Here is a 14,957-nt window from a genome sequence, read left to right on the forward strand (position 1 = left end):
CCTTCCACACTCCATCATACACACACACGGTTTTATCTGTCTCCGTCACCTTCATTAAATTCCAAGTATCTTTGCTTCCCCCTCTCAATCACATACCACAGGGCACACACCCACCCGCTCACCCACCAACCAACACACACACACACACAGCACACACACACAATGTTGGCCTCTTCGCTCCTCTATCATTATATCACGCCAGGTTACAGCACACTCCGATAATCCTGCCACACGCTCACTCCTGCCACACGCCACACACCACACCACACGTACCGCAGCAGAACACGCCACACGCCACACAGTAACGCCACGCCACGTCATGCAACGCTATGCCACGATACCCACCCCAGCAGGCCACCACGCCACACCGCAGCACAGCGACTCGCCACACAGCATCACCTCCCTCCCAAACACACACACACACACACACACACACGCACACACACATACCACCCCGCCCAGCAAACACTCCAAAAGACACCCCTCTCTCGTGCCAATGCCCTTTCCTCTTCCTCCTCCTTCCTCCTCTCTTCTGCTGCTCGCCCGCCTTCACCAGCCACCCTCAGCAGCGATGCTGGTTGGTGGTGATGGTGGTGGTAGTGATTTGTATTTCTTGTCATGTACTATAAGAGTTTAATCCTCGGCCGTGGGAGTCACCTTGGCGCGGAAAATTTTAATGCTTGGTTAGCGGGAACACCACTCGAGACCAACCTGCCCGCGGGCCTCGCAGACTAAGCACTCCCCATGCGATGCGAGTGACTTCCCTCATGAGACTCCGTAACCAAATCTACCAATCAGTCATGGAATATTTCGATACTGATTATACTATTACTTAATCATCGTAGAAACAGATGCATTGACTGAAGCATCAGCAACAGCAACAACAGCAGCAGTAGTAGTAGTAGTAGAAGCAGTAGTAGTAGTAGTTGTAACAACAATAACGACAAATTTCACACCATGAATATTTATACAGAATCGACTTATGATGATTAGTCGCAGCACATGTTTCTTATCTGATTTACTGCCATTTTTCTTTGCCTTATCTTTACTCACGGAACACACCGTCACACACTGCGTCACATTCCAAGCAACACACACACGACAGCACACCACACCAGCCTGTACACTGCATATGCCCCTGGTATGGTGTCATATGTACATCATGTTTCAGAAAAAAAGATCAGAATTACCTCCACCTATCACATCTCAAGTTCTCCTTAGTCTTTGCGGAGGTCTTACTTAATGCAAAACAATTCACGAGTCCATATATTGATTTCTATTCAATTTCCAGACATACAATTAACTGGACTTGTTGCCATCACTTCTCTGACGAGACTGTGCGTACAAAACAGGATAATACACAACCTACAACATCACACTTCATTACTAAACCATATTTACTAATTTTTTTAGATTTTACATTCTACAACTTCTTTCCCTCCCTGATCCCGTTTTTTGTTCCTTATACTTTTTTCTCGTGAGCCTGATGCACACTGAAGTCATCGTAACGCAATTTCCCGCTCGCAGAATGATGGAGGGACTTCCTGGGTGTTGCCTGAAAGAAGCACTGAGCGAGCACGTACACTCTTGAACTTTTTTTTTTTTTGTGAGGCACACGATAGAATGTAACAGTGCTCTTTATCTTTATCCTTTTCCTCCTCCTCCTCCTTTTCATCATTTTCATCTCCATCTCCATCACCATCATCTCCTTTCTTCTTCTTCTCTTTGGAAAACAAGGTTACTGCTTTGCTGATCCCCCAATGGCCCCCCCACACACACACACACACACACACACACACACACACACACACAGGAACTTAGTGAGTTGTGTAGCAGTTTCTTGACGTGAAGAAAATTATCTGAAGAAAATTATCTGTATTACGAAGACGAGCATTTTGAAATTCTGCACCTGTTTGCTTTGGGGCGAAGTGGAGCAAGGTCGTAGGGAACGCGGCACAGACGGAATCCAGTGAGAGGTAAGGGAATGCAGAGAGAGAGAGACAGAGAGAGAAAGAGAGAGAGAGAGAGAGCCAAGGGTGGGAGAGAAAGTGAAGGATGTTCTGAGAGAGAATGAGGCGTAAAAAGAGGTTAAAAAAAAAAAAAAACAAGCGAGGCCGGGAGGAGGAAAAAAATTAGTTACGTTGCAAAAAAGAGAGAGAGAGAGAGAGAGAGAGAGAGAGAGAGAGAGAGAGAGAGAGAGAGAGAGAGAGAGAGAGAGAGAGACTTAGGAATAGAGTTACATGCCGATTACAAAAGTGGCGACGTAGTAAAAGTATCGAGTACGTTATTGTTCACTGATAGTTACTGTAGAATCCAACACTCCCGCCCCCTCTCTCTCTCTCTCTCTCTCTCTCTCTCTCTCACCACCGGCCACAATCCCTCTCAGTTCTCCCCCCCCCACCCGCTCTCTCCCAAGGCTGAAGTGCACCACGCCTCCCACACAATCTTCTCCAAACGACAATAAGTCAAATTACTCGAGATTGTAAATAGTTTTCCTCAACGGTTCTCTCTCACCTTCTTTCTTCATCTGTCTTCCTCCCTTATTAGAATTCTTTTTTGTCTTCTCAGTAATCTGACTTTTTTTTTCCTGCGATATGAAGTTACGTTTGTTTATTTTCAAGCATTTTCTGCACTCGTCTTCTCTGTTCTTTAAGGATGATGATACGTATTAGAGATGTTATTCGGTAAGGCTTCCGTTGCGTCTGTTCTCTAAAGAAGACCACCGTTTCTTATTATATTTATTTTTGGTGGTTTTGTGTGCACGCATGTGTGTACTTGTTTTGCTCGAGTCTCTCAACCACGGGTTTGAACAGATAGTGTGCAGCAGCGATCAGAACCAAAACCTAAAATTCGCATTCAAGTATTACCGTAAATCCAGTCTCTCTCTCTCTCTCTCTCTCTCTCTCTCTCTCTCTCTCTCTCTCTCTCTCTCTCTCTCTCTCTCTCTCTCTCTCTCTCTCTCTCTCTCTCTCTCTCTCTCTTGACATACAAAGACAAACACACACACACACACAGGTGAAGTTCTCTTTTCACCTTCACAATGACAGAGAAATTTCTAACATCAAAATAGAAACAAAAGACAAATAAACAATAAGTACATAAAAAGTGAGAGGGAAAGGAGGAGACCTAAATTTACATAGACCTTCGGGGGTACAAGTCGTTGAGCCGGTGATGGGCGGCCTGTGGTGAGAGGAGGAACGGGGGAGGGGCTAGGGCGAAGGAAATGAAGGGAGGGATGGAAGGAGGCAGAGAGGAGGGTGGGAAGGTGGGAGGGAGTCAGGTGGAGGAATTTAGGTAGAACTTAACAGGTGAGGAACAAGGAAAGATAAGACGATAACAATAATAATTTCTAGGCATATCTCCCCCTTCGCCTTTACTATTCTACATCTGTTACTTTAGATTAAGTAGTTTAGCTTACCACAAAGAGCTTCGTAATGCTCAATAGATCTTACGTCAGTTCTTCCTTTGCGTTCCTTTGGTCGATATGCTTACATCTATGGACCATACTCTTTGTTTCGTTATATATCTTATTGTTTCATGAATCGTATTGTTTCATGGATTTGTACTTTGTATCGAGTGACTGTTTCGAAGTGTTAACCGAACCTATATGCTCCACTATGGATAATAAAGCGTCAGTCTTTTCTGGAGCAGGACCGCCTTCTGCCTTTCTGTATCCTTGTCCTGATATTGAGCTATGGATCCAAATCAATACCAAGTTACATAGCACAAGTACCTTACAGTCTTAAAAACTTGTGTCCTGCACCTCGACTACTTTCAAAAGCCTCTAGTTGAAGTGGCACGGGTTCTTAAGGATGTTTTCATGGTTCTAGTGGCATATTAACAAGATTTCTACATTATTAATAGGAGAAACACCCTCGGAGACCCGGGAATTCATTTCTGGAACCTCTGAAAAAAGCTATGGTGACAGAGCAAAGCGTTTCTGAATACGGACCTACACCGCGAAGTCTAGTTATACACCCTCTCAATGGGCAAGAATGTGTGTATCTTGGGGCACCTGTTCTTTTGTTTTCTATTTAATTGTCTGATTTTTTACGGGTCCTTAGGTCCTGAGCTATTCTCTCTCTCTCTCTCTCTCTCTCTCTCTCTCTCTCTCTCTCTCTCTCTCTCTCTCTCTCTCTCCGCCCTTCAGCAGCCTGTCATTGTTCCCTGAAGGCCCCTCAGCCCCTCAGACCACCCAACGCCGTCAGTCCTCGTCTCCCATGACTTGTCTTGAGGTGCCTCCATGCACGCATGCCCCGTCGTGGGAACATTCACATTCACATATTCCCCCAACACGTAGCCAAGTGGAAACAAACCTCAGACACGCCTCTCCACGCCCTTCCTGGCTTCCTTCTCTCTCGCACAAGGCTCATCGCTTCAATATTTCATTCCTTGTCTCTCTCTCTCTCTCTCTCTCTCTCTCTCTCTCTCTCTCTCTCTCTCTAATCTTCTTTCCTTTCGCCACCATTAATAATAAATTAGCTTTAAGAACTTTGATTTGTATTATCATTTCACCATTCAACTTTGAAGGTTTTAATGATTTTATATGAAAGCACACAGGCATAGTAATTTTGTTCATGATTAAGTTTTATACAGTAATTCAATGTTTAAAAATTTACTTCACTTTTTTACTTACATTTCCATAATGTTTCAAGGACCTTTTAGTACTCGTACTGAACTTAATTTCATGAAATGCCCCCCTTACGACGCTAACTTAACCATTGTAACATGCGGTAATTCAAACATTCAATCAATCACTCCTTTCCTTACTCATTGACATTCCTCCACTGCCTCGTCATCTGTCATCCCCCCCATTCCTCCCACATCCCAAAATTACAGTCTCTCCATTTTCATCCCCAGCCTCCACTTAAATTCTCACCTCCATACTCTTTTTTTCTACTCCTAATGCCACATGCAGCAGTACACAAGTATTTAGCGTCACTGGAAACTTCTGGCATCTGGTGGTTGGGAGTCAGCAGCGTTTAAGAATTCAAAGCACCTTCACGTTAAGTGGTGCTTCAGGGTGTGTGCTTTCTGCCTGCACAAGGATATTTCCATGCACACACACACACACACACACACACACACACACCTAATGGGAATGTGAAAGCAGGTAGGAGGTAATCACATGTAGTAGTAGTTACTGTTAAGGTTATTGTTGTTGTTGTGGCATTAATAGTAAGTAAATACACCCGTTGAGACAATTTATTCATCTCAAGGAAATTAAGTGAAAATACCAAGAAAAGAGGCGATTGGGTATAACAGAAAGGCTAATCATATAAGATCGAGCAAGATCGAACGAGAGAGAGAGAGAGAGAGAGAGAGAGAGAGAGAGAGAGAGAGAGAGAGAGAGAGAGAGAGAGAGAGAGAGAGAGAGAGAAAGAGAGAGAGAGAATTATACAGTATATGAACACAGAAGAATGCACGACAGAGGGAAACGCTAGCAACACAAAAACTACTGAGTGTCTGGTACGAACCGCTGGTCACCAAGGCGATTCTTTCCGGGAGCAGAATGTTTACCCTATAAAAATTCACAACAACACAAGGAGAACATGTCCACAAGTCCGTAATAATTTTTAGATAGACGTAACAACGTGAAATAATTATGTCACATTAGTGGTAATCTGGACGGCTTTTACGACCATACCTTGGAAATTACTGAGAGTGGAACTTGCAGCAATACTATAACTGGCATACCTTCTTTACACACACACACGCACACACACACACACACACACACACCTACCTTTGCATTCACCCATGAAACCAAAAAGAGCCATTACTCTGCCCCAGCGCAACGTGTAGTGTCCGACACAATATCTGCCAAGGTAGCTTAAGTTTAGACTCGAGCATCCCTGGTATACAGGTAGGACAATGAGGGGCGGCTGGCGGGCAGAAACGAGCCACGTGTTGCTGGACCAGGAAGCAGGAAAACGACGCGTAAAATCAAGGAAAGCGCAAACATTGTTAGTCACTGAGGAAGTAGCACGAGAAGAGGACATTAGTGAGGGCGGGTGTACTTGGTGCCAGATGACGACCAACCGTGCACGCTGTGTCTCTTAAGGCGTCGGTAGTTGATTAAAGTGCAATGAACTTAACGCTTGCGATGAAGAACGTCCTGCGGCCGTGGCGGTGTTCTCCCTTTGCTGCTATCATTGATAGTGATGATGGTGTGTGGTGTTAGTGATGATGATGGTGTCCCTGGTAAGCAGCGATGTCAGGCGCCTGATTATTCCTGACGCGCATGACACTCCCATCACTTGATACAGGCTTGATCTCGCTTACATAGTCTCACTCCGGGCTCCACACTTTCCGCTCCCTCCTACTTTCCAATCAGTTCTCCTTGTGCTCTTTCATCGCCCATTATTTATTGCATCCCAAGCGCTTTATTACATTACAGTGCATTCCCTTTCAAGACAAATCACTCTGTATAAGACTCACTTTTGACACAATTTTCTTTATACGTTTTGCTTTCAAAGTACAATTTTAGAATTGCTTCCAGATTTGTTTGCTGAACAGTGTGTGTGTGTGTGTGTGTGTGTGTGTGTGTGTGTGTGTGTGTGTGTGTGTGTGTGTGTGCGCGCGCGCGCGCGCGGGAAAGACAAGTGTGTGTGTGTGTGTGTGTGTGTGTGTGTGTGTGTGTGTGTGTGTGCGCGTGCGCGCAGGCAAGACAAGTGTGTGTGTGTGTGTGTGTGTGTGTGCGGGCGTGCGCGCGTGTGCGTGCGGGCGTGCGTACGTGTGCGTGCGTGCGCGCGCGCGCGCAGGCAAGACAAGTGTGTGTGTGTTGTGTGTGTGTGTGTGTGTGTGTGTGTGTGTGTGTGTGCGCGCGCGCGCGCGCAGGAAAGACAAGAGGGGTGTGTGTGTGTGTGTGTGTGTCTGTGTGTGTGTGTGTGTGTGTGTGTGTGTGTGTGTGTGTGTGTCTGTGTGTGTGTGTCTGTGTGTGTGTGTCTGTGTGTGTGTGTGTGTGTGTGTGTGTGTGTGTGTGTGTGTGTGTGTGTGTGTGTGTCTGTGTGTGTATACGAGCGCGCGCGCGCCCGTGTGCATTTGCGTACATGTGTTAGGTGAAGTAGCAGCGAGTTTTTGCTGCAGGACGCTGACCCACGGATGGCTGCATCTTTTCAGAGTGTGGGCCGAGGCAGGAATGGAAAATCGTCGAGGCATGTTCGAGAACTCAGAGATCCTCATGCGCTTACAAGGACCGCTCACGGCCTCTGACCCTCGAGTGCTGGCTGTGCTCAGAACAACCTACCTAGCACCGCCCTCCACCCTTCCCTATAACCTCACCCTGCACAAAGACGTCAGGAGCTACTTCGCGAGTCACTCCTTCGGGTGGGAGTTCTACAACCACTACATTAAGCATTTTCTTTGACAACCAGCGAGGCGGCTTCTTCGTAGAGGCGGGGGCCCTGGACGGGGAATTCCTCTCCAACACGCTGTGGCTGGAGACTGCCCTCGGCTGGACGGGTCTTCTCATCGAGGCGGATCAGAACAACTATCGCCATCTTGCGTGGAAAAGGCGACGGGCTTGGATTTCCAACACGTGTATTACGAAGGAGGAGTACCCGAGGGAGGCGGTGTTTGAGGTTTTGACAAAGGCCTCAAAGTTCCCCACATGGCTGTATCACGCCAACACGCGGGAGATCAACACCCACAACAGTCTTCTCCACGACGAGATGAGCAACTCCTCGGAGCGGGCGTACGCCAAGGCCCAGTGCTTCCCTCTCACCTCCTACCTGCTGGCCCTCAACGTAACGCTCATTGACTTCCTCTCGTTGGGACATCCAGGGGACACGAGTGGGCGGTGTTGCGGAGCCTGCCGCTGGATCGCCTGCGAGTGAGAAGCCTCGCCGTGGAACACCTGGCAGCGCCCAACGCCACTCGTGGAGGCTGGAGCTTCGACATGGCCTTCGTCAGATACATGGGGGAGGTTGGCTACCACCTGGTTGATGTGTACAAAGACATAGACTATTTTCTTTGTCTTGCGGAATGACGCAACCCTCCGACGCCTTAGTGACCCATTGAATGTCATTAAGTATCAAGCAAAACAGTAATGTTGATCACTGAGAGAGTGTGTGTGTGTGTGTGTGTAAGTAAGTAAGTAAGTAAGTAAAGGTTTATTGCCCATTTGCATAAATACATTTGAGAAAGACATGTTTACAAAAGAAGTAAGATGGCAGTGTGTGTGTGTGTGTGTGTGTGTGTGTGTGTGTGTGTGTTGCATCGCGCGTGCAAGCACAAACGATGCACATCTTCCACAAGGTCACGCGAGGATCTTGGCTGATGTGTCTGCTAACAGTCATAGAAGCACTGCTTGACTAAGGCGTGTCAAAGTAGAATTCTGACGTATTCTGATCACTCTACTTTTTTATCTTTAAGATGAACATACACATGAACTTTAGTGACAGTGTGAATGAATCTGCATCTGAGGCTCCCTCCTCGACTCCTCTGATAAGTTTGGTCATGGACAGGCACCCTTAACTGGCGAGAACCAGAACCCGGCACTTCTGTAATTAATTCACATTCTGCTTCACATGTATGTTTAGCGCCATGCATGCACCACATCCATTGACCAGGCGGATACTGAGGTGACCATGCTGCCACTTTCATCCTTCCTCACATCCCGGAATTAGTTTGGTACTTGACAAATAAAACCTTCTCTTTCGACCGAACGAAATACATTGTTTTATGTTTACATGCGTCTGTTTCCCCCTTGGATACTGATGTTTCTCAGGCCAGTAAGGTGTGTGTGTGTGTGTGTGCTTCGCCTACTTTTGATATATACTTCTGGCGGGTGAAAAGAATGACGTATAGTGAAATAAACAGTGACGATCTAGAGGAGCTAGCCAATATATTCACTTTGAAGACAAATATGAGATCAGTGACTCTGGATCCAGCAAATCAGCCGCACCCAGAACTCTTATTGCACCAAGCACACGTAGCCTACATATCTATTTGCATGTATCTATCTATATCTATCTACCTACCTATCTATCTACCTATTCTATCTATCAACCTATCTATCTACAAGTAGCCTAACCTAAATAAACACAACTCACCCCAAAAGGAACTCGGCTGACTGACCGTTAAAGGATCCCCTGCACTCGACCTTGTCTTACCCCGCCTCTGTCAGACTCCTCCCAGCACCACCCAGTCTCCTCACGTCCAAAAAATACAGTTACAGGCACCGTTCACATACAGTACATATAAACACAAAGCTGTCTTTTATCCTCTGCCACACACCTCAAGCCTCAACCATAACGCGACACACGCCCACCACACAGTCCCACGCCACCGCACCCCGACACCACCCATGGCCACGAGCACCTAGCCTCACATGTGATCAAAACCCATGCAGCAACATGATCTATAATAACAAACAGCGCCTACAAAATTACGTTACTCTATGGACGTTGGATTATTAAACTATATCACGACATTCAAACGGCTCTACTTGAAGTTACACGGGTTTCTAAGTTTATTTATTTATTTATTTATTTTTCTTTTATGGTTCTAATGACAGGTTAACAACATTTCTGTATGATTAACATGAAAAACAGTCTTGAGAACCCGGCTAATCGTCTCTGTGGCCCTTGGAAATAGTCGTGGTGAGTAAGTGGAGTGTTTCAGAATGCTGTCCATTATTTGGGCGTTGTACGTAATTAGCAGAAAACCTGGACAAGTGTGTGACTAGTTGATGAGGCGTGAGGGAGGGCTGCTGTAGTTGTTCGAGTCCATGCCACGCCAAGGTCTAGTGATGGTGATTTATCAGGCGAACAGAGGAAAGAAAAGATATAGTAAGGAGAAGAATTTAACTGAGATTACAGGGAGACAGGCAGGGAGGAAGAGTCCTGTGGTACTACTGAGGCGTCCACCACCACACTGCCTTGATGCACGAAGATGATTCAGGCACTTGTGTGGGTCTTGTAACTGTCGTAATCAAATGTGTGTGTGCGAGCGTGTGCGTACTATAACACACACACACACACACACACACACACACACACAGTACCTGAGCACGTATCTATAGTCGTGGTCAGGGGGGAGTGAGGACTGTCATCGTTCTCCAAAACATCGTTGTCCAAAACAACGCATATGTTACGCTTCAGGTATGCCTGTCACTAATAAGAATACATACAGGTAAAAATGGTGACCACCACTAGATATAGTATGAGTTTCCAATAGAACAATAAATGCTGTTCGTATAATTATAGTATTAATAGTCATAAGTTCTCCTAAAACGTATAGTATATTCGGTTTCGAACACTGCGTTGGCGGGTGGGTCGCCAGAGTACGATAATACAACCTTCCCTCCCCTTGACTGCGACTAGAGCAACTGCTGCCTCTCAGGCAACACTCGGGATACCATATAAAATAAATAAATAAATAGATAAATAAAGTAAATAAATAAATAAATATAAATATACAGGTTCGCACAAACAGGTTTGCTCAACGAGAAAAAACGAGTCTTCCTCTCAGCTTGTTCTCCCCGCCGAGGCGTTTGCTATCAAATACTTTTTTTTTTTTTTCAACCTTGAGATTATTATTTGCGTACTATATTTTATACTGGACTTGAGCCGTAAACTTTTCTCTCTGACGCTCGATTCATTGTATTTACCAGTACGCCTGGCATTTTAAGGGAGTCATCGCAAGCCTCCACACCTGAAACTTAATATTTCTCTATGGTTACGAAGCCATAGAATCAGTAAATCACTCACTCAAAGATAATAGGGCAAGAGATTATTACTGTTATTCTTTTAATGATTTTTCAAAGGGTCACTAGCTGTTCGTGTGACTGACGATCTGAGGAAGTTTGTGGACAAGACGAATAAAAAAATGAAGGCGGTTATCTAAGTAAGCGCTTTCATCCGTGTAAGAGAGAGAGAGAGAGAGAGAGAGAGAGAGAGAGAGAGAGAGAGAGAGAGAGAGAGAGAGAGAGAGAGAGAGAGAGAGAGAGAGAGAGAGAGTTTGAATAAATCCCTCTTGGCCGCTACTAAAAACTGCGGGTCACACTAATCATGCCGCACTTCCCCATGGCAGTGTAGTTATGTTAGCGAGGACATACACGACTATCTGCAGCAAAAGGGAAGACAGAACAGCTACATACCCATGATTATTTATTCTTATACAAAAACACAGAAGAGGACAAAGATAACACAAATGAGTGGGAAAGATGGCAGGGAGACACAGGCCGAATCAGGACCACTACCCTATATTCTCTCTTACTTCAGTCAAGTTTGCCTTCCACCTTTCCTGAAGCATCTTTCTTGAACGCAAACCCTGAGAGCCAGCTGCCGTTGTCCCACTCTTCCTGAAATCTATAACGGGAGGGCGACTGGTTAAGGAGTTGATGGAAAGTGCCAGCAAGGTCAGCTGAAAGTATTCCTGAGCTCGTGGTGACAGCGGATCAGTCAGCGCATCACAAGTAGGACTGCGTTGGAAGGTCAGTATTGGAATGCATCGTGCCAGCAAGGTAAAAAAAGTGCATTCTAATATAAAAAATTTCACTGCTTAATAATGCGGACCCCAGACTCGCCTTTCTTCTGACTCAAGGGCGTGCTCACGTGTGCTTAAACATCTGTTGTGGACATTGTTCACAATGTATTTCATTACATGTTCTCAAAAGGATTTTAGACACATGCACGCAATCATTGGTCTGCGAGGCGCGAGTCATTCCTGCGAATATGTCCGAGCACGTTATCTTGTCCACAATAGTATCCGCCAAAATACTCAAAATGTTTCAAGTCTTTGCTACAAAGAAAATCTGGACACAACAAGCTTACTGCCTGTTCGGTAATACGTGGCCCACATGTTGCCGGCACATGTTTAAGTACACACGACCAAAGGAACTCTTACCAAATGTAATAACGTTCAGATTTACAAGTTTTACATTTTTGCCTCTTTTTTATAGTTCACTACTCTCTCTCTCTCTCTCTCTCTCTCTCTCTCTCTCTCTCTCTCTCTCTCTCTCTCTCTCTCTCTCTCCACACACACACAGTTGCCGCAACTGCAACACACTGCTGAAACAAAAATCCATCAATTTCGAAAGAAGAATGTGTATCTCCACCATTCTTTAATTGCTTCTTGCATTGTTCTTGTTTACTGAACGTATCTTTCACTCATTGTTTCTTCTTGTTTCTTCTCCCACACACTCATACTTGGGAGGCGCCACCACAACCAGAGCCTCAGTCCTTCACTGAAGCACTCCCACAGTTGATCAACATGCCGCATGGGTAAAACTGACTCAGACGAGGGTGTAGCTTTGGTGTCCTTCATGTTCAGTTATGTATGTGTGTATGTGTATGCACTGTGTATGTGATCTAGGAGGAGGAGGAGGAGGAGGAAGGCAGCAGCACGGAAGGACAAAGAGAAGCACGACATCAACAACAGGTAAGCCGCACTGAGCCAGACAAATAGTCACGCCGCATGCGCAGTCCTATATTTGCGGCACCACCGAGCAATTCCCTCGTTATGGAGAATGACTTTCACAACAATAATAAATAGTTTTACCCGAAATCAGAGACCACGAAGTACTCCCGTGGTTACTTACATTGAAATCATGGGAAATTAATTTAACAGCAGGGAATGTGATACTTAATGCTTTTTTTATGCATCTACAATTTGTCGTTTGAAATACAGCATCCTACATCACAATCTACATCTTTCCCCATATTGAGGAACAACCGTTTTACTGCCGGAGACATGATGCGACTCTCCGCTCCTCTAAATCAAGCCCCAGCAGTTGCTGAAAATTCGACCGCTCACATCTTTTCTGGCACACTACCTGCACAGCGTTATAATTGCAGCACACACAGCGTTATGATATGGAAGTCAGCGAGCTGCACCGCTCTGCCACCATCAGTGACACAAAAGATCAAGAACTAACGGTTTTGAGTCAATCTTCCGCCATACGCCACCGCATTCAACGGAGGTGACGCTGTGGTGTTCCGGATGCCTGGGCGGACTTGGAAGAGTAATTTTTATCCACATCACTTTCAACATCAGAGAAAGGTTCTCTTCGGTCAATTGAGAAAAAAAAAAGCAAGAGATATAGCGCATCTTAACATTTCAAATAACAAGACTATTACATATGTACTTTGTGAGTTTTTCTGAAATACGAGTATATAATTTGTAATATAGGTTTTGCGTATGGTTCGACCGCCGTGTATTTTTCTTTGCAATTCAGAAAAATATCATGACGAAAAAGTAAATAAATATGAGTATCTTCTTTTACAAAGAAAGAATATCAAAATATAGGATGGATGACAAGTCGGCATAGCTCCTCCACAAGGCCACAGGGATCAAAGGAAACAAACGAAAAGTCCCTCAGGAGCATCCACCTCCCAGCCTAACGCGGGTCTGCCAACACAAGCTGCCCAGCTAGCTGTTTCAACCTTGATGGCGTCATGAACTCAACTCTTACATTTCTTGCCACCTAATACCAATTTCACTTCACACCTGGCAGCCTCATAAATACGCAACCAAGAGTAACGCCCACTGTAACGCCCAAAACTACCTGTACATAACACTCATTCCACGCACCTGGCGGTCTAATTATCGTGGCCTACTCACTTGCGTATCCTCAGTAGCTTCGCCTCCATGTCATCCACGTAGTTGGAGAGGGCGCTCACCACTCGGCGCTCCAGGGAGAACACCGCCGTCAGATCCTGGATGGATGTGTACACCTCGCCCGTGGTAGGCTGAGGTCCCGCCACCGCCATGAGGGCAACACAGGCCAACACTCGCCACATCCTTCGCTGAAACACAGATACACGTCCAATTAGCCTCATTATGTAATGTGACTGTGCTGTACGTACGACATTATGGTGTTACAGTGTATCCTAACTCTACACACACACACACACACACACACACACACACACACACACACACGATATGAGGGTGTGAAGCAATACAGATTTTCAAAGAGAACTATAGATCAATGAAGTGCATTAATACAGGAAACGTGTGTATGCAGTCAGTAGTGTAAACATTATCGGTAAATCTGAAGAAAACTATGACAATCTGGAATCAAAATATAGGACAGGACTTTGGGAAAATAAAGTGGATCGACACAAATAGGTAAATACATGTAAAATGCGCGTGGTAGGAACCCCTTCTACGTGGCGCAGATGCTAACACTTTCTATTTTGACGTGTACAGTGGAAGTGACGCAATCAATCAACCACCCACCCACACACACACACACACACACACACACACACACACGTCGAATAATTAGTACCAGAAGTCAGTCATCGTGCACACTCGAATGAAAACTATGAAGTGTGAGCGGCACAGAGCGGGCGGGGCGTGACGAGGGCAAATTAGAAAACAGCGCAGCAACAAGAGTATATCACAGCTGCGTATGGGGAAAGTTTTATGCCGCGAGTGTGAAAAATGAGACAGAGAGAGAGAGAGAGAGAGAGAGAGAGAGAGAGAGAGAGAGAGAGAGAGAGAGAGGAAGGAGAGAAGAAACAAAGGAGAAAATATTAGAGCATATCAGTAAACAGCTAAGCACACACACGCACACACACACACACACACACACACACTTCAAACGTTTTTTTTTTTTTTTTGTCTATTATTGCAAGCTTATTCAGCGAAACAATAAGACAAACCCTTGAAGCATTACCACCACCACCACCACCACCACCACCACCACGATACATGAAGAGCACAGCAGTGAAAGGACGAGAGATAAAGTTTGTGAGATGGAAAAACACCAGCCACCAGATGTACAGTAATGCAATGGAGGGATGGTTGTGTGTATAGATATATAGTATTGCACTGTAAAGTTAAGGTAAAGATCTGTGCACTATTAAAATGGTTAACTAGAGGATATTAAGTTTTTGTAAGGTGAAAATATAATTCTGTAACGATTATCATGGAGGAGAACACGTGGAAAGAGGCACAAGAGAGAATAAAGGAAAGAAAAACTAAGTAACGAAGAACAGAAT

General features: G+C 45.2%; 2 protein-coding genes across 3 annotated transcripts in view; one reads left to right on the forward strand and one right to left on the reverse strand.

Moving 5' to 3' along the window:
* Positions 1 to 14,957, reverse strand: part of LOC135102345 (prolyl 4-hydroxylase subunit alpha-1-like) — a 51,582-nt gene that overhangs the window by 10,141 nt on the left and 26,484 nt on the right. For both annotated transcript variants that reach the window (XM_064007441.1, XM_064007440.1), the window contains exon 2: positions 13,570 to 13,754. In XM_064007441.1, the coding sequence (XP_063863511.1) occupies positions 13,570 to 13,748 (179 nt within the window). In that variant the 5' untranslated portion in view covers positions 13,749 to 13,754. The remainder of the gene's footprint in view (positions 1 to 13,569; positions 13,755 to 14,957) is intronic.
* On the forward strand, positions 7,160 to 8,110 carry LOC135102415 (protein Star-like). Its single transcript, XM_064007683.1, is given in 3 exon segments — positions 7,160 to 7,222; positions 7,254 to 7,775; positions 7,778 to 8,110. Coding segments are annotated over 3 exon segments (798 nt in total). The 3' UTR covers positions 7,991 to 8,110.

Source organism: Scylla paramamosain, chromosome 7 (assembly GCF_035594125.1).
Source record: "Scylla paramamosain isolate STU-SP2022 chromosome 7, ASM3559412v1, whole genome shotgun sequence".
NCBI classification, from domain to species: domain Eukaryota; kingdom Metazoa; phylum Arthropoda; class Malacostraca; order Decapoda; family Portunidae; genus Scylla; species Scylla paramamosain.